Source organism: Eimeria tenella, genomic scaffold (assembly GCF_000499545.2).
Source record: "Eimeria tenella Houghton genomic scaffold, Eth_scaff9, whole genome shotgun sequence".
NCBI classification, from domain to species: domain Eukaryota; phylum Apicomplexa; class Conoidasida; order Eucoccidiorida; family Eimeriidae; genus Eimeria; species Eimeria tenella.
Window position 1 is genome coordinate 463,131 of NW_013543465.1, and position 24,130 is coordinate 487,260.

General features: G+C 48.7%; 5 protein-coding genes across 5 annotated transcripts; all 5 read right to left on the minus strand.

Moving 5' to 3' along the window:
- Window positions 1–6,342: 6,342 nt before the first annotated feature.
- ETH_00008825 (uncharacterized protein) lies at window positions 6,343–11,557 on the minus strand (the record flags this gene model as incomplete). Its single annotated transcript, XM_013378577.1, has 3 exons — window positions 6,343–9,954; window positions 10,059–10,526; window positions 10,760–11,557. The coding sequence occupies 3 exons, from the start codon at window positions 11,555–11,557 to the stop codon at window positions 6,343–6,345; spliced, it is 4,878 nt and encodes a 1,625-aa protein (XP_013234031.1).
- A 369-nt stretch (window positions 11,558–11,926) lies between these two features.
- Window positions 11,927–13,213, minus strand: ETH_00008830 (uncharacterized protein; the record flags this gene model as incomplete). The annotated part of the gene is made up of 3 exons (XM_013378578.1): window positions 11,927–12,394; window positions 12,429–12,804; window positions 12,924–13,213. 3 exons carry the CDS (start codon window positions 13,211–13,213, stop codon window positions 11,927–11,929), a joined length of 1,134 nt encoding a protein of 377 aa, XP_013234032.1.
- Window positions 13,214–13,689: 476 nt separating this feature from the next.
- Window positions 13,690–13,947, minus strand: ETH_00008835 (uncharacterized protein; the record flags this gene model as incomplete). Its single annotated transcript, XM_013378579.1, has 1 exon — window positions 13,690–13,947. One exon carries the CDS (start codon window positions 13,945–13,947, stop codon window positions 13,690–13,692), a length of 258 nt encoding a protein of 85 aa, XP_013234033.1.
- A 901-nt stretch (window positions 13,948–14,848) lies between these two features.
- Window positions 14,849–21,625, minus strand: ETH_00008840 (AGAP005082-PA, related, related; the record flags this gene model as incomplete). The annotated part of the gene is made up of 5 exons (XM_013378580.1): window positions 14,849–15,523; window positions 15,674–17,142; window positions 17,236–18,949; window positions 19,202–19,442; window positions 19,596–21,625. The coding sequence occupies 5 exons, from the start codon at window positions 21,623–21,625 to the stop codon at window positions 14,849–14,851; spliced, it is 6,129 nt and encodes a 2,042-aa protein (XP_013234034.1).
- A 72-nt stretch (window positions 21,626–21,697) lies between these two features.
- On the minus strand, window positions 21,698–23,122 carry ETH_00008845 (uncharacterized protein; the record flags this gene model as incomplete). The annotated part of the gene is made up of 1 exon (XM_013378581.1): window positions 21,698–23,122. One exon carries the CDS (start codon window positions 23,120–23,122, stop codon window positions 21,698–21,700), a length of 1,425 nt encoding a protein of 474 aa, XP_013234035.1.
- Between the last annotated feature and the right edge of the window lie 1,008 nt (window positions 23,123–24,130).

The window sequence follows — 24,130 nt, forward strand, 5'->3', positions numbered from 1 at the left end:
ACCTGAAATCATAGTTGTTCTCTCCTGTGCTACAGGCATTCTCGGGCGACTCGTTGATAGGGGCAGAGCGCGACTGTGCTCCAGCGGAGAGTGGCCGCACGCAGCCCTTTTCTCTCCAGTGCGGCAGAATTCCTCGCTGCTAGAGTCTGCGAAAGGTTCATCCGATACTGATGCACAAATACTCGCACATGAGTGCAGCGCACAGACACACCAGCGGAGGAACCCTCAAATCGTGTTTGCTTGTGTAAGCGGTCGCGGTGTTCCCGTGGGCAGTGGTGGAGCACCAATGGGTGCAACAAGTGTCAAGCTTCGCCAGAAAATCTATGTGCTTTCTTGAGCGTCAACCTTTTTGTGGACAGATTATTCCAATCATGGACATTTAATGACATCTGTCTCATGGGCGGAAGTCTGCTGGCTGCGCTGATCAAGTTTCTGTCTTGCACGCACCGCACCGTTGCTGCAACCAATCGCACAGTCTTCATCAGAGAAAAATGCCGAGTTTTGTCGGCTTGGTAGGAATGTTGGGTACATGGAGCTCTTTAAACGATGCAAAAGGAAAACGTTTTCCGTACATGAAGCTGACTATGTATCGTCCTCACAATTTTTAGGCCTGTAGGCACAGATAGTACAGGTTATAAGTTGCCTTTCATGAGCTTTGTATGTATGACCTCGGCGGTTTCATGTGTGGAAATGCTTGCTCTGGTGCTGAATGGGATGTATATAGATTCACATCGCAATGTATGAAACTGCTAATATCTTCAACAACGATTTACCTGTTTTGCAGAAGATAAATAAAATGCTTGGCTCTCAAAAGGAATAGTTGCATAGGAGAATGACAGGTGTGTAATGGGCGCACGTCCGCTGGTTCGTCTGATCAAGTTTCAGTCAATATCTTGCGGGAACCCTCCATGCATAGCGGTGTCCTGGAGTGGTTTTGGAGAGCCCGGTCACCGCTGGTCAGGGGGCGACTCACCACACACACGCCCAAGCACTAGTGGGCGTGTCCATGTGTACTACGTGTGCTTTGTGTCTCTGCGGCAACGTGTATGCCTTAGGAAAGGATTTGCTGACTACGAAATAGATCTTAAGCTGCGTTGGGGCAAAAAAAGAAAATCCCATCTGTTGAAGAACCTCGAACAGCAAATGTGTGGGCTCACAAGTGAATAAAGGACGCAACAAAATAAGAGACGCATTGTCAATTGCATATCTGAGTGGACGATCAAACTTCTCATTGATCAAATTTTTCAGCGCACATGGCATTGCTGCCACGTTGCCCGCAGCACATTGATTCCAGTGTCTTCCAAGAAATTCCTATATTATACAATACAGCTCTCATACATATTCTGTGAAAAAGCCTAGGTTCACTTGCTTTAATTAAATACAATTAACCAAATGCTCTTAGCAAAGAATTCTTTGCGCTAGAAGAACGCTTTGTTTCACTTGAGAGCGTCTTTGTGTTTCTACAGGACGAGTAGATGTGGCACCTCTCACAAGTGACTTTTGTGAAGTTGATTATTACCGCGACTCTGTAGTTGTAGTAAGTACAGTGCTGCACAAGTAGGGAGGCACTTGGTGACGCTACGGCAAACAGTTATCGCAATATTTCTTTTTTGAGTACTGCCCCTGGAAGTGTACTACAAATATTCAGGACCGAACTGGCCTTCAGAAGAAAGCAAAAGCCTTTTTGAGAGCGCTTCTTAGCTTGACTGGAAGGCGGTGCTTCGATCCAATGCAGTTCCTTGGTGGTTTTAATACTAAGGCGACAAACTGTTGCCCGAGGCCTCCATTTAGGAACTCGATCACATAGAAGTCGAGTTTCCCCGTGCCTCTGCTGATGTTCGTTACGGGTTTGCTCTGTGCCGGCCCACTAATTTGCGTGGGGTCTGTTCGCATCTATCGCGGATGCTGAAGACTGATTGTGCGTCAATCTTGCTAAGTAAAGGTGCACTCACTGGGATAAGTGCACACAGCTGCTTTTTTCAAGGACGACCTGCTGAGTAGTCGTAATAAAGGACTGGCAGCGGTGCAGGCTGCTTTCGAATCTCTTGGAGACTACATTATGTGCTTTCGCGTCTCTCATCTATTGTTTCTTGAAATTTTGCAGTTGCAGGCAAGCAGGCAAGGTTTATTAGCCAAGTTTGTAATCTTAGCTCGGAAATGGAAACCGGAACGCCCGCTCATTGTCGGCACTATTCGCTTGCTAAGCTCGTGGACTCAAGACTACTATGCCGTGAAGCGGCGTAGCCAGCGACTATGAACGTCATTACTAATGATCACGGGGCATACTAAACAAAAGACCAAGAATAAATACCGTAACGCACACACAAACACACAAATCTATGAGGTCCATACAGCCAAAGGAAAGAAGGCACTGTAATAAACAAAGACATACACGTGAAAAGGGCCGTGGTGGAAAAACGCACCGAACATGCAACGCTTCAGCAGTTCACAGCCACAGCTCCGTTACTGCAAAGACCAGCTTCTGATTCCAGCATTTAAAGTTCACTGAGCTGATTGTGTAGTAGCGAATTACCTCCTTTTGGGCCGGAAGAAAAACGCTGAACGTCCACCTGCATAGGTCTTGCCGTGATTCTATCATAGCTTTCTTCTGCGAAACTCGCGCCTCAGGCAGACAGAAACTGGCTTGTCACTTTACTATTCGGCCTGTGCGTCCGCTACGCTATCGTTACTGGAACCCATGTGCCGACCGGCCAGGTAAAAAGATGGTCCCTGCATCGGCTCACAGCGAAACCGAATTTGCCAGCCGTGTGCAGTACCGTCAGCACAGAGAGATTTGGCACATACTCACACGTTACTGAAAGAAGCAATCATCAAGCAGAGTGGCTGCCTTAACCAATCTACAAAAGTCAACATTTATGAGATCGCATGCAAAAAGAGCGACGCTGACACGGTGCCGCATGCGGCACAAAAGCTGTGATATTCGATGCATCAGTACTTGTGTGCACTGCTATCCCCGGCATTTCCGCGATTATGAATACAGCAGGAATATGTTTACAATGTAATGCGGAGGCACAGGGCGGTTTGAAGCAGGAGCATGTAGGCCAGTCATTTCCTATTCCAGCGCAAGCTACAAAGCTGCTTCTTAGTGTATCCTGGCGTAAGTCGAAGGCTCACTCTGCTTGGCTCATTGAGCTGGAGACTACCTATCCAGCAAAGGCTCCACGTTGCGTGGAATATGGCCTATTATAGGGTATGAACGAGATGCCGAGATGCGGCGCTGTGACGACGCTAGCGCACCGCAATGGCATGTCGGTAGACCCTTGCCGGACTGGTTATATGAGACGACAGAAATATGCGTAAGGAAAAAGGTGTTGCGTCCCCATTCAAAGTAAATTTAGTCAGCCTGGTAGCTTGAACTGATGAAGAATTAAGAGGGATTGCTGTTGGCCAGAAGGGTTTGTGGACGTGCTTTAGCTAACTCATGAAACCGGTATTTCCAGGTATAAATGGATTGTAAACTAATAAGGATTTGCAAAATAATCCGTTCGCTAGGAACCATGAAAAGCAAGGGTACTACGTTGCGCCAATGTGCGATGAAATTTTATGTGAACTCCGTACCGTCGTCTCTGCAGTCTGGCGATACCTCTTCCAATCTGTCCATACCGTCCTTCGTACACACCAGGAGCGTGGAACCTTACCAGAGCGTCGAGGTGGTGGCTGGAGAAGAAGGTGACGGAGCTAATTGCGGCAAGCGGTAATATTACCATAATGGAATAAACAGAGGATTGCCGCCTAGCAGCATCCTCAGCGTCACAGAAAGCGAAGTAGCATTTGCGATGCAGTTCAATTAACGGGGGTTTATAGCCACATTTCAAACGGTTGGAAGTGCCAAGATACTTTTGCAGACGTTTACTCTTTCAGTGATACCGTTACATGCCAACAAGTGCTTGGTTGTATTTCATGAACCTTAGCGGAGCCTAAACTGACTCTATTGATAACAGCTGCTGCAGACGTAACCGCCGCAGAGTCGAAAAATTACCTTTTGGGTAAGCTTTGCGGCGTTGTCAAAACACAAAGTGTAAAATTTTACTTACAAAGTCCGCTACTTGCGATTCAGGAGGGAGCTGGCATGGACTCTTAGCCAGAATGGCAAATGGCAACGAAGATGATGCTGTCCCATTCATCCACATCGCAGTCAAAACCCTTAATTGTCCAGCACGAGCGGTGCGTGCCAGACCCATGGTCTGGTGTTTTTGCTTTCTTCGACTGCGCTAGCCTGCGTAGACTGGTGACAACGCTCATCTCTATCGGCCCGTGCAGTATATTTGATTTGTTCTGCTTCCTCTTGATTCATGGGTTAGTTAAGCGTTCCAGTGTCAGTTTGACAACGCGCAACTGTTCAATGGAGTGGTATTAAAAGGCGCTGAAAAGGATCGTGGGGTATCTCAGTGGCTTGCTGGTTGCCTTAAAGTAAGGGCCACTGGGAGGATGCGCAGAATAATCGGTTCTGGCTAGCGCCAGAATTTGGTGCAGCCCTGCATGCCTTTATTTGCTTGAGTGCGCGAGATGCTGCGTCGCAGCAGCCTCCCCGCTTTGCTTGGCCATTAAGTACGATTCAAGAGTGCTGCAGAGGACATCAAAGATCTGTAGGGCAGTGTCACCATCTGGTGCACCAATAGTAAATATAACTTCATGTGGCTCGTGAGGAGGGTTAGTCAACCACGGAGAACGAAGCCAGTTGCACTGTAATCTTGAAGAAAGCCGTGAATTCGCATCCACAGAATTCCTTTGGCTTACGAAAGCCCGTCGTCGACAGCAAGCTTGACAGCGCAGCGGGAACCAAGGAAAGGAATGTTCACTGCGGTCGCTGCGTCGAAGTGAGCTCTGAAAGTTCGTAATTTCTCTTGCCAACTTGCCTTTCTTACAATGCTTCCTATGCCTTCGCCCGGAAGGTGCATCTAGTCGGGTGCAAGCTTTTTCTACTTCGGCAACTGAGATGATCTCATCGAGCCTAATTGCATTCTGGTCATGTGAATGACATGCCTGGACGGAGGGAAGACCCAGAAGGATGCTGTATCCGCTATTGTCGCAGTGAAGTCCTGGACTATCTTTTAAAGCCTGGACGACGCTTTGTTTCGAAGTAGCGTGGGAAAGGTACGCCTTATAAGCCGCCGAAAAGTTACGAAGGACATTGTCAGGCAGTCTGAGTTTATTAGCAACTTTTATTTGTACAACACAAAGGCTCGTTTGCTCGTTGAGTGGCTTCTGAGGCTTCGCTGCGGGATTGTCAGTGCGCTCATTGGCATAAGAAGCTTCCTTTTTCCCCCTATACCTTAAAAATAAATCTTTCTGGGCAAGTAAAGCACCCAGCAGAAAAGCTGGCATCTTGACTGAACATTCCTGGATGTCTTCTTTACGGCATACCCACTGTGGGTGTCCATCACATAGGCATACCAGCAAATCAGATGTAACCAGCAAGTAGTCCTTCGCTTGAGCTTTTGCGCCTTCCTCAAAATGGCTTCGCCTCCGGGAATGTGTTATTCTGCCTTGGGGGAGCGGGAAAGCTGCAATTCCCGGTTGTAACGTCGCTTCCACAAGATTTTTCTCGGTGCCTGTCTCCAGCAAAGTCATTGCACGGGCTGTGTGGGGTCCGTACTGCAAAACTGTCATGTGCGGGGGAAACACGCGACGTGGCCGAATTTTCTCTATGATTGGCTTGTGACGAAGAGCACAGCTAACCCCTGCAGCTGCAGCTGTGACAAAAATAAGCGTAGCTACTGCGGGCGATCCAAAAAGAAACGCTAATCGTTGAATGACGCCCCTTAAGAATCCCCCTATACCAGATTCGACTTCTCGTTGCGTGATGAAATGTTTCAGCGTTAGTACGGCTCCTCCAATGAGCTGGAGTGACCCGAAAAAGCCAGCCGAAATGCCGTCGAGAAATGATTCTGGACGTTCAATGCGCGACCGAGGCACTCTCACGGACTCGGGCCAAGCAGACAGAATAGCTGTGACATCCGTAATACCTAGCAATTTTGAAAGTTTTATAAAGCCTGCAGCTATGTTGCTGATGGAAGCGAAAAATTCGCTAGCGAAGTTCAGTACTAGCGTTGATAGACAGTGGACAACCTTCCATGTCTTTCCATCGAAGCTTGAAATCTCTGAAGGCACGACATTTGTATTTCTGCCACGACCTTGGCGCAGAAAGAAGTAAAAAACAACGAAACACTATTTTTAACGGGCACAATCAAGCAGTTATTGCACATCATGCAATGTTTCTGCATTCGCATGCTATTGCCCCACTGAACGCGCTGTAAGGAATTTCCCCTTGTCGTACAAAATATATAAACTCTCTTTATCCACCTGTCTGCATATATCTGGTCAAGCAATAAGCGTACCTTCGGAGTGATGTGCAGTGGCGATCCTTAAGCTGGAAGACACTCCAGTGATAAGCCGCAGAGGATTCCCAATGACGTCTATTGACGCCACAAGTTTGTGAAGCTGCCAAATGCACTGCTGAATATAAGAATATGCTATGTCAGCAGCTAGCTGCTCCCCATTGGTAAAAACACACTGCTGGACAAAAAGGCGGGCTTTCAATGGGAAGTTTGTAATGTCGGTCATCCGGTCCCCAACAACTTCGAATTGGCGCATAGCTATGAAGTCTTCATGACCGCTGGTTATATGTCCCTGTTGCACTCGCTGAGAGCGAGTTGACAAAATGAGGAGAATGGGCCGAATGACAAGTGCACGAATGTAGAGTGGTTTCATGCAGCTAGCTATGGGAACTCTTGCTTCTGGAAATGCCCGGAGCTGTTGATAGCCAGAGGTGTCTGGTCTATTGGCAGCTGCCTCTCGCACTAACTGCACGTTGCGTTCCTGTAGTGACACAATGAAAAAAGTACGATTTTGGAGAAGCTGCATAAGAAAGCGCATGAGCACGTAGGTGGTATCCGCTTCTACATGTACTGCTATCGGCGCAAGTTCTATATCAAGATAATCCAAGAGAGTTGCCTCTTCTTTCCACTGGCCACCAAGCTGGAGCCGAAAAAAAAAATTCGGCTCTTTCTTTTCGCTCTCTTCGAATGAGTTCCAAGTTATAGAGGGCTTAATAACGGAATGAAGCAAGCCTTCAGATGCCCCAGTGGCAACTGAGCCATCTGCTGTGTGACTTGAACTGCCTTCGCCGTGCAGCTCAACTCTCTCTTCAGGAGTGGCATGCCTCAGGATCGTTCGATGCTGAGCACCAGGAACGCCATTGTCTACCTGAAGGACCTCTACTGACATACGGAAATCCTGCATAGAAGCCTTGTGGAGCCGCCTTAACTCAACAGAAATGCCCGTACAGCCGAAAAAGGCAAGTTCCTGGGGAGTTGAGTCAACCAGCGAGATACCTACACCTCGAAAAAAGACTCCGACGTAGAATCCAATCTCCGCAAAGCTGCTCTTTCCGGAGGGCACTGCCCTCTGGTTCATTTCACTGGAAGATGATGAGCCTAAAGGTTCATGCGTCATGCCATGGCCGCGTCTGCCCTTCGCAGTACCCTTGATAGCGTTTCGGACGCCACGACTTGTCGAGCTTTCACCAGTGCTTCTAGCTCTTAAATGAAAAATTTTTTTACCACGCCTCCTAATTCTTTCATTTTCTTCAGTACTTTGAGGCATTCCGGATTCGTCCACTGCATTTGTCTGCACACGACCGTCAATATCTTCAAAGAGAGAAGATGCTAAAGAGCTCTCTCCACTAGAAGCTGGACTGTCGCTTGAAACGCTAAAGTTTGACTCTTTTGTCCCCATCTGCTGGAATCTCAATTTTTTTTTGGGAGACAGTGTGCCCTTGTGGGTCATTTTTGAACTGTTTTTTGCCCTATTTGAAGTGTTTTCCAGATGTCTTGTCCTTTGTTGTGTCGCGAGTGCTGTAACTTCTGTTTTTCCACACGGATGATTGGCGCTTTCAGCGCTATATTGCGATTTCAGAACGGCAGCCTGTGAAGGCCGATGTGAGACCGCAGTAAACGATTGGTCTTGCCTTGGGATCTCTGCCGGCACAACGTGCGAAGGGAGAAAGGCTTTCTTCCTGGGTAAACCTGGCCCTCTCGTGTCCGCGTCTTTCCCGATTCTTTGTTTTTTTCTGTTTCGCCGAATTCTAAAAATATCGTGTTGAAGACTTCTCCATACATTACGCGCAGCTGAAGATGTGTCTATTGTGCCTTGCGGAGCATCATGTGTAATAGTCACCCTCCTTCGGCTGCCGGAGACTTCTGTAACGAAATATATTTTTTCCTTCGAGTTCAGTAAGGTGAGTGGACGATGGGCGCGAACTCGTGCTATGTCACACGTCTTTACCACCTTCTGACCATGATCTCGAAAGGAAAACCTTAGATATTTTCTTTCTCGTTGTGGCTCAGTCCATGCGTACTCTAGTTGCTGCCCTCTCTCAAGAATCTCCCATACGCTTTTACTGCGAAGACCGCTTTGGGCAAAAGCAATTATATGATTGGTATTGTTCACGAGCAGATATTCGGATGCAGCGGGCTCACTGAATACCACCACGAATGAAGCGCTCTCTAGTGACCGGATCTGTACCTGAATGTTGTGATATTCCCACGATAGTGCCCTGCCTTCTTTGACAAGTAATCGTTGACCTGCGTGCGAACCGGTGATTCTGAAGGAGTTTGGAGCAGTCTGCATCGGTTTCTTGACTCGAATTTGAAAGGACGCGCTGCGGGCTACTGTCAGTTGAGCCGACCACACAGCCTTTTCTATGGTCTGTGCCTTCGACTCCCCGTCACGAGGTGAGTTTGCCACTTCTGAAGTTGCTGCTCTCCGCACAAGGGATTCAATTGCAACAGGGTCAGTTTTCGTGATGCATATAAGAGCTTCGCCGCGGGGTCCTAGTACCTCAGGGTGAAATGCGATTTGGAACCCCGGTGAAAGCCGAAGGGGCCTTGTGGAGCCACTGCTCTCTCGAACCCAAATGTCGCATGGGAGGCAATTCTTCAACACAAAACGGCTATGGATGCTAATTACTCTGGAGCGAGAGAACGGAGGAGGAGCCAGAGCCGCTGTGACACCAAAGTGAAGACACTTTTTTCCTTTCTGCTTGAACAGCGCCTTCTTTGGAACTTGTGTTGGTACGGAAACAGCAGTCGGACGCCCGACAATATCCGCACGAAATGCTGAACACAGTTTTGCAACTGGCGCCTTCCTTGAACGCGCAGCTCGTATATCTTCAGCCAGAGCGCCACTGCTGAAGTCTTTATGCGAAGAAAAGTTAGTAGCTTCGTCATCAGGAGCGACACCAAGGGCAAGGTATGCCTTTCCCTCTGAAGGTACTCCCAAAAGCCTCCAGTCGAAAGGGGACATGAACTGAATAGGACGGTGGCAATAAGATACAAAAAGGGCTTCTGGTTGTCGATTGACCAGCCAAAAGGGTGCGAAAATTCGAACAGTTCTAACGCATGTGCTCCACATGTGCCTTTTTATATTTGTCAGAGCTCCATGCTCACATGCTAGTGAGGCTCCTTCGCACGAAGCCGTCCCTAAAGAAGTGATGCTCTGCTGAGCCCAACCAACCACTTCAGCCTGGACACAAAACTCTGGTGGTTGGTGCCTAGAGAGGTGACGGTACATAGCTGAGTGCTGCTGAATTCTGCTTCCTGAACTGTCAAGTATGCGCGTTCGCGCAAAACATATTGTAAGATCCAACGCGCTGGCAGGGGCAGCTGCAAGGTAGTCTATCAGGAGGGGTTTGGAAACATAAATATGCCGGTACTCTCCTTCGCCTGACGTAGTCTCGAGCTCGAAGACAAAGCCTCTAGCAGCACACTGGACGTCAATATCTCCTCCAGCAGCGATTTCTGTAGAAGACAGGAGCCGTTCTTGATTGTCAGGGATCGCAATCCCGGCGGGAGAGACGGGCTGGCGCTGAAGCTTATAACTAATGCTCGGGATGATGGACACGCGAAGACTCTCGAAAAGGCGATTTCCTAGCTGCTCAGCAAACATATGCAAATTGTATTGCTCCGTAGTTTAAAAATGCATTCGTAGCTTGAAGGTCATTTATTTGCTGTGCCATGAAGAGGTGAAAGACTCACGCTAATAGGCATATTCAAGGCCACTTCAAAGAAAAGAGGGTCTGTTTCAGACATTAAATCCCGTGATTGGCCATAGACAGTCACGGCAATAGCAGTGGAGACAGGGTAATTGACGTCTTCGCCATTGGTATCAGCTTGGTTGGAATTATCCCATTTCCCTCTGTTGGTCTCGCTAGAAGAATCCGCATCCGCTTTTCCTGCTGGCATAGCTGTGTGCAAAAACTCCAGTACCTGGGGCCGGCAGTCATAGGAAGTAACGCTGTGACTCGCTGACAGTGCAATTTGTTGAAGGGTGGCTTGGTGCAGAAGCGGTTGGGCTCCTAGAGATACAGCGAGTGTGTAGAACTGGTGGTAGCTCTGAGCAAAAAGGGTAGTTGAAAGAAAACGGCTTTGATCCCAGAAGAATATCCCGGCAAAAGTCTTTCGGTTTTCTTGAATAAGTCTCAGTGCTTTACAGGCTCTAGCGTGCTCCAACAAAAGCGAAAAACGAATGCCCACAAGTGCTAAAAGGCAAAGCAAGAGCGCTAGTAACACCAACGAGGGAAAGACGAAATCGGCGAGGGAGTTAATATAGATGTAAAGTGCGAATGTAAATTGTGTAAGCATCAGTCAGGGGTCACTCGCTGCGACGCAGAAGCCAAGGTGCAGTACGTGCATTAATAAGAAAATATGCACTGCCCAGTTTTTGCTTTTTTGCTTACATGAGCTTCCATTCCATCCGCATCATTGTCTGGGGCACTCGGCTGCCCGTTGGAATTAGGCCGAGGAAGGAAATGTTGCTTTTGCGATCTCACCGTGCAACCTTCAGTGTTGAAAGCTGTCGCTCGTCGCAGCGTTTCACTGCATTTGTGAGATTCGCAGACACCACTGCATTTGTCATTTTGATAATTGTCTACTGTAGAGGATGCAGCAATGAGGCAAGGTGAAGGGATCACAAGCAGGGGCTCAACAGCCATGTCGTCCATCCATCTTTCCGTTATTCCTGTGTACAAATTTGTTGTAGCTTGGGCTTCATCCGACAGCGGCTGCTGTAAGCCGCGAGTCCCTGAAATCACTCCGTTTGTCTTGACGCTTGCTGATAGCGCGGTCATCGCAGTGGTGGCGCGCTTCGCTTGCTCCGCCAGGTTTTTGTGCCTCCAGAAGAACGAAGAAGTCGTGGTTTCTGGCCTGTTGCTGTACGAGTAATCCTCTTGCATGACTGCGGTTTTGGGAGAAGAAGACAATTGAGGACCCTTTACTGAGTAGAAGTGTGGTTCCGGGAAAATGTTGGCAAGCAGTTTATCTAGCCCCAGCGAGAGAAGACCGTGAGCAACAGCTGCCCTTGGTAAAATCCATGATACGGGAATGTTCCCAACACCTCCGTGAGCTTGAATGAATAAGGGGGAACATGCAGGAATCCGTATAACTTCGCGTACAGCCTTTCCATCAGGCGAAGGTGGAGATCTCGAGGCGCTGCCACAGCTAGCTTCTGAATTTAAGTGATAAGCTATTTCATGCATGGTAGACTTTTCAGATTGATCAAGTGGTAGAGAATCAATTTTCACCGACGAACTCCCAGGAACTAGGAGATGCTTGTTGCTACTAGTACAAGGAGGTGAACTTGTAGATGCTGAGGGATCATCTCTTGTTCTAACGCTTCGTAGTGTATCAGTAGAGCAGCACGAGAAGCCAGCAGATAAGCTCCCGGTAGGCGTTTCGAGGACCGCTACAGCTGGATGGGGGAAGACCTGCAACACGATTATAGTCACCATGCACTGCAATGGCGTTTCCTTCGAAGTCTTTATTGTGAATTACTCTCTAATGATATGAACGTGCAAATGCTGTTTATATCAGATGGGCCTGTGGTTGAGGTGACAGTGTGACTCTGTTTATTTGCAAACCGACTGGCGAATAGGGTTGGGCAGCGGGAAGGTGGTCCGGCTGAAAAGCATGTGTATTAGGAGAATGCCTTTTGACAACGAACGCACCAGGACGGGTGTAGGTAGGTTATTTCGAATGGAGATTGTCGATGAGAAATACGTATTAAAGGTCCTGCTGCTTTGTATAAATACTGTTTTGATAAGAATGCGAACGGAAGAGTGCAGCAACTCGTGACGTATCTTTTTCCGTGCATCCCTAGGAATTGGGTGATTTAAAGGCGCCGGTATCGTTAGCGGTAGTTCGCGGATGGAAACTTGGCTGCCGTCGAGGTTAAAATCGTCTATTTCAAATGCTGATCCCATAATGACAACGCGAACGACCACCTTCCTCGTCTGGCCCTGGAGGCACAACACGGAAAAGGTTTCTGCCGAGGCTTGTGCTGAACGAGTGTAGGGCACATCAGCTGCGACATGCTTCTTAACGAAAGCTGCGGAAACAAGGGGAACTTACATGGTCGTCTAAAGGCACATGGAAGCTTTCCTCATGGCGTAGAAGTCTCCAGCCTCGAGTTCCTTCGTCCACCATTGCTGGGGATGCGAGCAAGGCACCTTTGCTATCAGGAGAGGCCACAGAAGTGCAGAAACTGCGGTCTTTGGGGACAAAACAGTCTCCAGCGTATGCCAATGCTCCTTCTTTGGGCCCATTAGTAGGATTGGATGCCGTTTCTACAAGTCCCGCCAGAGCTTTCCGACGATGAACAGCAAAGTCATCCGTTACAAGGCGATTAGCCAATGTCAGAGAGTTGCTATTTTCTCCCTGTACTTCTACTGTACGCTTTTCCCGACTCGTTACATGAACAAATAGAGGCAACCCAGTGAGGTTTACTCTGGAGAGCAGCAATCAGCAAGGTTGCTCGGATACCATCATTACTAGGCAGCAGGCAGGCAAAGCGTTGTCAGCATCTTCTCGGCAGTATGAAAGGTCATGAATAGTAGTGAAACCTACAGTAAGGGTAAAGACTGATCTTCCGCGAGGATTGTATCGTGGGAATGATTTCGCGGGGTCTTCGAGGGGTACCGGATAGCTTCGCGAAAATGAGCAAGCCTGCCTCTACCGTTGTCAGCCTCCGTTTTTTCCAGGTCATTTTTGAACTTGTTTGTTGATTCATTATCATCAAGCTGTGGCAAAGCGGAATTTGCAGGGCTACAGGTTCTGACAGAAGATTGGCAGTTCTCACTGTGTTCTTGACTGGCGCCTGTTTCACCTCCGCTGCTAGGTTCAATTATTGTTTGCATGATCTGCGTATTCGAGAGGAAGTCAGCGCCAGCTGGTCCTACGCTCCTTGTAGGAAAATCCGTACTTTTTGTGTCACTTTTGGAATGCAGAAGAAAGCCTGTTGGTAAAAGCCAAATTGTGTCTGGACGAGCGTGCTCGTCCCATGCTGAACTGGAACGTGATTGAGCAGAGCAAACAAACTAGCAAGCATAATGATAAAAGTGAGTGAAGTTGGTGAAGTGAGTAAACTTCGATGCGGCAATCGCCACGCTAGCAGGACTCAAAATCAGGTGCTCGAGTTGTTGGTAGTTCGCCAGCGAATATTGCGAACTTACTAGAAGAGGCACTGTCTTCAAGAGCGGCACGCAGACGTTGCTGCCTGTTCAGGGAAGAAGGGACAGCATGATTGGATGATACCACATTGCAGATTTCAGCAAACACGTAACGAGCTGAAGAAGAAAATCAACGAGACTGAGCACTGGTTTACGAGTGCGCCTTACTTGTTAAGTTGCTCCTGGAGAGCACGTTGAGCTGCCTCTATGAGATTTGCAGTATCCAAGATTGAATCCATAAGAAAAGGAGCCGTAGTCACATTTATCCAGGTGCAACCCACTTCTGCGCAGAGTTCCGTTCCGTATTTGCCCCAAATTTTGGCGAGCTTCTGGAGGTTCTCGATGCGGTCACTTGCATGTTGATAATAGGGAGCTTGTGTAAGGTGACCATCCACAGTCTCAGAATTAACGGGAACGTCCATAAGAAACAATGGGGATTTTCTGTTTTGCGTGCTGCTTGGCTTGGTGTTCCTCCCAAAATGAGAGCTACGCAGCCGTCTTTTCTCCACTGTGGGAGACTTCTTCTGGGTTCTAGAAGTCCATCCAGATCGTGTTCGGTGCAGCACTGTAGGCTTATCAGTACAAGAGAGTGTGCTTCTCCCTTCAGGAGGACACGCTGGTAACAGCTTCAGCAAAAGATCTGCTGGAGTCTGCGCAGTAGTAGCAAACATGACTCATGGACTCTCACAAGCCACGCATCAAGCCACAAGGTAAATTCCCTTTGTTGGCATTGCTAAGTATGAAGACGTACGTATCGAATTTTCAAAGTGCACAGCCACGGTTCTAGGACAGACTCCAGAGCTATTCGTTCCTTGTGCAGTGCCTCCGCGGAGAGAATAAGACTAATGCCAAAAGAGAAGCCTTTTTGGTCCTCCAAAACTGTCCGACGTGCTTCTAAAGAAGGGAGAGGAGTCCCACACGAAATACTGGAAAATGTTAAGTCACGGGACTTCCTTATTTGTGGCCGCCTATAGTTACCTGGAGCAACCGCGTCGGAAGAGGAAGCTTTCACGACAAATCGGCCACCCAGTGAGTTTTTCTGGAGTTGTTTTGCTATAGCGCCATTCAAGTGGGCTGGCTTTTCCAGTTTTGATTTATTGTAGTGGAGCCTTGGAGAGGATAGACGCCTGCAGCAGGTTGAAGGGCGGAATTAATAGGAAGTTTTGAATTTTTGTCCTTGATTGCAGAAGTTGCAACCACAATAGAAGACTGACTCACCCCAAGCAAGCAGTTAAGGAGGGCAGTTGCCAAAGGATTTGCCATTACAGATGGCGGCTGAACGTAAAGTGAAAAGTGCATAGTAGGTAGGGGATATTGCAGGACTCACTCCAGAGCAGAATATATTTCCATGTCCTCCACTGTGAAATGTAGAGATGGGCTTTCCAGCTGAATGCATTCCATCTTAAGCTTCACATTCAGAGCAGCATTCAGTTTGTTTAGTGATTCCCAAATCCATGTCAAGACATTCGTTGTTTCTTTGTTATCTCCTGTGGTATATTCAAGGGGTGCTTCATTGAGTTGTTCTTTGCTCGTGCAATTGGTTTCCTTAATTGGTAAATCTCTTAAGCCACCTACGGGCCTGCAGTTAAAGCCGTTCCTGGTATCTCCTGGTACTTTCCTGTCAAATAAACTAGTGGGGAGGCTGCTCCCAGATTCCGCTGTTTTGAAAGACAGCTGGAGGCTTCCATCACACGAGGGCAATGAATCCACAAGAAAATAGCTGTTTCCAGGGATCAAGCAATTTGCGTGAGAAGCAAGGCGATGAATATTGGGGTAATACTCTTCTCCATTGACTGCTGGCGTCGCGAAGTCAGCAGGAGACCCACCGATTCGGGAAACACCACCTGATTGTTTCATTGTACCACCACTTTGCGAGTCTTTTAAACAGCGTTTGGGTTCTTTCGCTTCTGGAACGTCCGTAGAATTTGGGAGAAAGTACTTCTGTAACAACTGAAACAAAGAGACTCCACCGACGACTACGGAAGGCTCCAAGTTTACCTGTGATTAGACAGCACATAGAATCATAATCTTCAGCTTCCAGGGTGTCACTAGTATATATGCCATGTGAAGCTCATTTCGTTTGCTGCAGCTTTTAAAAGTTTACTTTTTCGATAACGTCGTCTATTTGTTGCTAATGGCCGTACTTACTATCAGCGGGTCGAGCTCCAACAGCAAATCCCCTGCACTTTCGGAACGCTCTGCTGTCCGTAACTGGCGAGGTGTGCACCGCACTTTGGAGGAGGCTGACTGCAGACTATTAACATATCTCTCAGGCATATCGTTAGCCATGCAGTCCGCTGCATGCTGCCGTACATGGCTTTGCACGGCGGCGTCATTTTTGCTGCTGGACGTTTCAAAAGATTTGTAGGACGCTGTTATTACGCAACGACAGCCATCAACAATGCTTTGTTTGCGCACAAGTAACTGACTGTAGGCAGAGGCTCTGCCTTTACGGCGAAATTCCAGAGTGGCTCGGAAGCCCCTGCTTTGGTACGTGGTGTTTGTTGTCGGGAGCTCCAGCACGGAATTCGTGATCATTTGAGATACAGTTGAAGCGGCAGACCACCCCTCTCTGTTTTTGTCGTACAAGCTCTTCGTAATTTGCTGGCTGTCGAGAAGTGTTGGCGGGGAAGCCTCCTGATTGGCGAATCCAGAAGGTCTCAAGCAACCTCCCCGGGCAGGAAAACCTTGAATCTCCAATTCTGAGAAGCACTTCGTCTTCTTCCAGCTCTCAACTAGCTCAGAAAACCCCTTTTGGCTCTGGATATCACCTTGTCCTAGCAGCATCTCTGCACGGATTTGGTAGATGCTTCCAACAAGCCTCATGCATTGTTTTTCTCCCGCTGTTCCGGCTACCTTGTCTTGAGGACCTTCAGCGTTTTCTAAGCAGGAACCTTCTTTAGGCAAGCCTACCAAGCGGCATTCTGAATAAAACGAGACCGCCGTTGAGCATGAAACGACGCAAATGGGGGGGGCTAAAGCTACTAACGTTTCGAGTAAATCCACCATCCCTGGCCTTAATGCTCTGTCCGTTCCAAGTTTTCCGTTCATCCTGCTTTTCTTGAATGCGGTGGCCGAAATAGCCATGCTTTTGAAAGGATCTGGTGCAGTGAAACTTAAAAGTCGCTCTGGCTTATCTGGGGGATGAGCCTGCGTCTTTTTCTTTACTTCAGAGTCCTCCCCAAAACGCTTCGTAGCCGTACCGTGCCGCTGCGAAAAACTTGGGGTCCGTTCAGTCCAAGCCAAGCCATCATCACTACAGTACACCTGTGCTAAGGAAACGTCGGGAAATGGCGAAGGCGTACTCACGGGAAGGATCAATTCACAGTGACTTAGGATAATACTAACACGGGCTCTCCATGGTAGTTCATCACCGTTTTGCCTAATCAGGGTGGCGTCCAAGCTACCGCCATCCCACCTAGTGCCTGCTTCGGTCTCTTTCTTACGCCTTGGACCAGCGATGGTTTTACCCTCCTCTGCAGAAGTTTGAGGGAACTGCTGAACATGATTTTCACATGCTGAAACTGGGGATATGTCTCTGGGTGGCGCTGATGATCCGGACGAAAGAGAAGCTGTATAGGCTTCACTGGCTTGACTAATCATTTCTCCAATAATGCCTGAGTTATACAGAACAACATTTCCGTTGCCATATAAAGTGGAATTGAAGCAAAAGTAAAGAGTTGTGCCTTCTCCCCATCGTTTTCACCTACCAAGTAGTTCTGAGAGCACCTCCCAATCCAGCGTTAGCCTGAGCGGGCTGCAGCGGATATCGACAGAACACAGTAGCGCTTTCAGGCATAGCGAAGCCTCAACAGAAACAGCAGGACCTTTGGCACTGAGCGCCTTCCATGTCCTCGTCGACGCTAGTGCAGCATGCAAATGTGCTGGCACAAGAAAGCATCGTCCTCCACACAAATCTTCAACCAAGACTTCTTCTTCTGCAGCGTCACTGCTATGGACATCAGAAGAGGATGAATTACGGCTATAGTATGAATCTCCTTCAGTTTCTTCAACTGGTTGCTTCCATAGCTGTGACAGGGTTCTAGCACGGGTAGCCGCGTTGCCAGCTTCAGACTCGTATCCGGAAGCTTGCGTGTGTACCTTAGAAGGCAACTGATTTGCGTAAGGCGGACTTGCTTCCGGAGTTTCCATTCCGGGGAAGGCGGGTGGGAACATCCACCGGGTAGTTAGCCTCACCCTTTCGCTGTGTAATGCCTTTTGTAAAGCCAATATTTCGGAAGGATGAAGCTTTTCCTTAGAAGAGGAACTATTGTGAGAAGCTGCAGCCTGAACTAATGCAGCCGCTATATCACCCTCATCGTCTTCAGCATCAATACTGTTGGGTGTATGCGTTAGTGTAAACTGAAGTAATGGAGTAAGCTTGCCTTGCTTCGCTGTAGGCAGCGTAGGCAGAAAGGCTGAAGAAGCTGCATCGTTGACAGTATGGTCTAAATACGCAAACCCAGTCGCTGGGTAGTCTTTCGAAGATAAAGAGCGCACATCAGCAAGTCTAGCTTCTCGTTTTCTGTGTTCAACTGCGCTCTCTTTAAGTAATGTGGGCCAGCCGCGGCTTTCTTCCGTTGCTTCGGGTGGTTCAAGACACATACAGTCATTCGCTTCACGCCGACCCAGAGCTACATATATTTCGTCGAAGCTTGCCCTTCCCGTTGTCTTCGTGCTTCGAGACGTACTGCCCAGCCGGATACGCGAGCTATTGACCCCGAATTTCACCAGAAGACTGTTATTGACGAGGCTCTTAAGGTTCTTCGTGTGAAGGTGCTCCAAGGTCACTGCATGTTCAGCTTCGTTTCCACGTACAAAACTGCATTTGCTCGCCTTGCTCTCTTTATACAGTCGAAATTCAAAAATCGAGAGGCTCAGCCTTATGTCAAATCCAACTAAGCCGTTCGTTGGGCTTTGTTGAGGACTGTGCTGTGCTGCGGGGACGTTAGCATTGCTGCCATCAACATCAAGTGGTTCCTTGCTGGAGTTTTCCGCCGTCTGGAAGCTTTCAACGGCCTTTCTCTTCGAGTCCTCGGAAAGAGAGGGCACTAACAATGTTGAAGAGCCCTCTGGAAAATCTGGAGAAAGCGCTGCGCCGTTACAAGCTCCCGATTCCGCAGGATCTTCAGCTGGCAAGATAGCTGACTGCACCCCACAACTAGGAAGCATTCGATCAGTGCTTCTATTAGGTGCTACTTGGTCTGGCACAGGCAAACCAGAGCAACGGAGACTGCGATGAAGATACAGGGCAACTCGTTGTAGAGCAGAGCCTTTCTCAATATTTTGCAGGGAGTCCAAGCTCCCCTTCGTCGAGGCATCGTTCAGGCCTCCAGAATCTCCATCAACTAATGTCTTCCAGCGTGCTCGAGTGCTGTAAGCTCGAACAATATCAATTGTTCGCCTCCTGCGGTTTTTTTTGTCCTGAAGCAGGTACGCTCATGTTGGGGATGGCTGTGGCTAGCATTCTAGGACGGAATCTTTGAAGTGAAATGAGCTGTACGACAGAACACGGTATGTATATGCCTATGGCTGAGCGAATATAACGAAGGTTGCAGTATGGCACAAAGAGCAGCCAGCCACGGGTACCAGAGTATGGCATTAGAGCACTTCTGTTTTGTGAAAGCACAGTGCAATCCGTGGCTCGAGTCTGCACGGGAAAATGAGTAGACACACCTTCTTGTTTCTGACACAGGACTCTCGCCGCGGTATTTCAGAACTTGGAACTTCCATATCCTTCTGGGGCGGCGTTCGTATGGAACTTTGTGAGCTAGAGATGGGCACAACGTGTGAGTCAATATCAGAAACTGGTCGCTCATTCCACAATGACAGGAAAGCTTGTTGCAGGGCGTTCACCTGGGAGAAGAGCCCAACAAGAGCCGTGATATCCTTATCCGTCAAACCAATACAAACTCCGCTGAACGCAAAGACCGGAAAGCTGCGGAGCCACGAAATAGTAGCGTAACGCCATCAGACACACACTATGGAAAATACATCCAATCAGAGGTGACCAACATGAAAGAAGAACTGATTTTCTTGTGCAGGGTATGGTGTCTAGAGTCTAGTTTACCTGAAACCTTGATCCTGAAGAGTGATTCGAAATGCAGGAAGACCTGTCTGACTGTGAATACTATAACAGACGTCGAAATTTGCAGTCATGCCTGTTGGCCATAAAATAAACTCATTGGTCCTCTTCGCAAGGCAAATGGAACACCCAAGAGTATCCATATCTTCAGTGGCTGGTTTAATGGGCCTCTCTGCAGCTTCTTCTACCTGATATTCTCTGCCCTCAAGCACCATGCCTCGGCGACTCTTTGCAGCAGAGCGTACTTCAGGGGAATCACAGCGTCTGCATCGACTTCGTGAGGATGACTCAACTCCCGGAAGACCAGATTCAGCAGCATCTGATCTCACAAAAGCAGAGCTGCTTCGTGGGAATTCTGCCTTCGTTTCCGGTGAAAGAGAGCAGAAGCTCACATGGCAGGCAGAGAGTCCCCACTCAACTTGCTGACAATCGATCACCCGCCGCGCACATGCTCCTGTGACAGCCATCGTGTATCTGTCGTATGCTTTGTGGAACGCTGCTGGAGAGGTTACTGGCGGCTCCTTGTGCCAAAGCTGTAGGCTGCTGTCAACAGAAACGGCACCAGAGTGAAAGAGAAGTCCCCGACAGTGCATATCCTTATGACTAAATGGAAGGAGCAATTTCTGAGGGACGGGAATATCAACGCATATATCGACTGTTGGATGGTCGACTTCCCCTACAAGAAGCCTGGCAAGAAACAATTCGTTCCGATGTAATGCCTCTTGAACTTCTTTGCTGGCAGCTTCTAGGAGGCTGCTTCCCTCGACAAGATGCACTGGCTCCTGTAGGGACTGCACTACAAATGCTACTGCAGCGGGCGTGACCGTGCATAAGAGCGAACCATGAGTTTGGACGTAGAGGCGCATATCCGGGATACCGTCAAGAGGCACGTAAACTTTATCAAACCGTAGCCACCCGCCTGCTGCAGATTCATTATTACCGCGTTTGTTATTTCTGTACGCATTGGAAGTCTTCTTCAGGGGCTCAAACGGGCAGCCTCCTCGCCATGTGCAATTTGTGCTCCAGTCTAAGATGCATGCACTGGTGCCAGGTTGCAGTGGCGATACTGGAGGGTTGTCCAGACCATGCTTGGATAGGCAGCGCGGATGACTGCAAGGTGAGAGATATATATCTGCGTAATTTCCTTTGTGCCGGCCTTTGCAGGGTTCTGTTGGACCTTCAGTGTTAAGTTTCGTATGCGAACTACTGGCTATAATACGACGATGAGACAATTCTGGCATAAGGTTGTCAATTACTTTTACCCCCTCAAAAGCGGCGACCACCGACATTCGGAGATCGTAATACATTGCGATATGAGTGTAAAGCTCATCTAATGTCACACGTATGCAGGCAGGGGCTTCATAAGCAGCTGCTAAAGTCACCTCGAGGTCGTCGAGCTGGACGGCAAACTGCATGCTTTTGGAAAACCGCTGTGGCTGCATTTGTTGTATGCACTTTGCCATCAGAAGCTCTGCCTCCGAAGCTGCAGATACTTCTTCTGCCACTTCTTCCATAAGTCCTTGCACTGAGTCCACCTGTGCCTGGCGCTTCAACGGGAAAATATTGAATTCAAGAGCGTCAGCGTTGCCACTCTCGTCTGTGCTGTTTGAGTTATCTTCTGAGGAGTTCTCGGAAACCACGGTCATACCTGTAGCCACTGGGAATCGTTGCTCGCAGTGCGTTACCCCAAAAGCGTGGCGGGATCGAGTCTCTTGCTTCAAATCCTGAAGCACGAGCTGTCGTATGGGAAGAATGACAGTTGGCCAATACGTAGTCTCAAATTGTTGAATGAAATGCTCATCAAGGGCCATTTGGGCAGCCCGTTCGCTGCCGCCTGCAACGGCAGAGCCGTGAAACATCGCGTCCATACAGCCTTCAGGTTGTTCCATGTCAAGTGTCCTTCCACTGTTCCTGGCTGCCAGCACGTGAGCTAGGAGGCGTCGACGCCAGGCAGACTGGTAGGTCATCATCTCCTCCGCAGTCGGGATGCGCTCCCTATGCAAAGCCGCACACATCTCTACTTCGGCGCATCTTGTGGAAGGATGGGTAAAAGGGGAGATAAATGAAAGCACTCAACGCTGAGTTACTTACAGGCATTCCGCATAAACTCCAGAAACAAATTCCTGGTACAAAATAATTGCATAGTGGGCCCAACGAAAGATACATGCTACCTGAAACGGCGTGAATTGCAGGAGACTCTTCCTTGATAGGACAGTGATTGTTATCGCAGGGAGTGGCTCCTCATCCGAATCCAATGTAAGTGCTGCTCTTCCCTTGGGTTCTCGTGTGTTCTGCGACCCCCCAACAGTCTCATTGCCTCCTGAGTCTGAATAAGAGGCAACCGGGAAAGGACGCGGGAACGTCCTTTCAGTTTCTGGAGAGGGAGCTGTGGGACGCTGCACGCATCTCACCCTGAGCTCTACCTCGCTTGGCTTGAAGATGTACAGGTGATGTGAGCCTGTCTGATTTGCAATCCGCCACAACTCTGTCGGGCAGTACAGGTCACTAAAACGCAACAGTCCAGATGCATTGTCCTCGTGACGTGCTTCTGCATTTGATAAATGTGTCCTCGTGTCTTTTGCTTTTCCCGAAGTCGCAACAGGCCGAACACTAGAGTCCTCTTCTGAGCTGTGTTGAAGGCCCAGCGTTGTTTCTGCCAAGCGTCTTTTCGAGAGCACTGCTTCACCCCTTGCCGTAGGAAAGCTTGTTGGCTGTTGGTCCTTGTCAGTATCCTCTGGTATGGGCTTGCGTCTTTCAGATATGGAAGTACCACGCAGCCTTTTACTGAGCAACGCGTGGCTCAAGGCAGCAAGCGGCAAAGCTCTAGCGATGCCGAGCCCTGCATTTTGGCCTGGCTTGCGCAAATGAGACGAAAGCGTAGCTTCAGTTAGCTTAAGGGAAGGGTCATTCCCAAGTAACACCTTTTCTACATCTTGAAGGATCGATGCCCTGTATGCAGCTGGGTATGGTACCCACGACGCATGTTCGTGCCCATCGTTGATAGGCTCAAGGTAAAGACATGCTTGCTCTATGACCGTTTTCAAGTGGAAACATTCAGGTATCTTCTCAACAGTGCCCCTAATTTCTTGATGATTGCGAAGTTTTCTTAGCCAATCAAACCAGCTCTTAGGGCATGCATCTTGTGAGGCCAGTGGAGAAGTTACATCGCTGTTGCAGGATGCGCCATTCTTGTTGGAGTGCTGCGGCTGCTCCTCCCACTTGGAGTCACACCGGACGTTGTACAAGCGTGTTGTGCGCAAACCAAAAGCAAAATGCTGTTTCGAGGCTGTTTCTGTATCTTCGAGTCTCACTTCTAGCTTAGCCACTGATAGTCGTATCCTTTGAATAATTGCATAGGTTGCTCTTTGGAGCAGAGAGGGAAGACCTGATTCCTCTCGCGCATAGGTCAAGCACTCGTCCGTCAAAAGGATAAGGCTTCGCTGTTGATCACGCAGGGCTTGCTCCCTCTCGACGCTCCAGGCTGATGGAGGCTGCGTGGTGCCTATTACCATTACATCCTCAGCAGACAGAAGTATGGGCGCTGAAAGTAGGCGCAACAAATTGAGCTGTGGAGGAAGTAACACACACATTAAGAGACTTCCGCAACACTAGGTGATTCCCTAGTGCCGTGCGAAACAACCCAATAATAACGAAACTAGTACGTAGGACCGTGCAAAACATTCCGATAACAACGAAACCAGTACTTGGATATGCGCTACATCGAAAAGCACAAAACGTCAACCCTATCGGTTGACCGCCTTCTGGCCACTGTGGCTTGCAACAATTCGAATGAGCCATACTTTAATCTCGAGCTTTCCTATGTGTCCGTATGTAACATCTACCGGTAGCGAAAATGCCGACAAGGCATCTACTTTAATCCTCAAGTTCCGCAGGACCACGCTACCCTTCAGGATTGACGTATTTAGTTGGTTAGGCTCCAGGTCCTCAAACACAGCAGAAAGCGCCGTGTTGATATATGGTAGCAAAAAAGAATTCAGCATTTTTTCTATACAAGAAAAATGTGCTAAGCAGGCGTACGGGACTCTATGGGCAGCTGCGAGACGCCTAGCGGCATTCTCACTCGCCCTGCGCTACGATCTACAGCGCGTTGTTCTTTCGCGCCTATATGAGCACTATGCCAGTAAGTCAAAACACTGTATCATCTTAGATAGTTACATAATTTGGAGCCCTATACCTAAATGGAAAACAACCGGCCTGCCCCACGGCCCACCACTAATATGTGCATGCATGCAGGCGGCGGTAGCCCGTAGTTCCCTGCGTGGGGCGACCTTATCCTGTAGAGCTTCTCATGCGAAATAAGCGTATAAAGAGAGTCTGGGACTTCGACAGGAATACCAGTCATCTTGAAGTCAAGTGCGCGGAATGCTACTGGCGTAATGGCACTGAGAGTGCCGTTCTACCACTGTTGTTTCCGTGGGTTACCACTGTGCGCTAGAACGCAGAATATTCCGACGCTTGTGGTTGCTGCTTGCTACTACAGTCAATTTGTAGGATACATT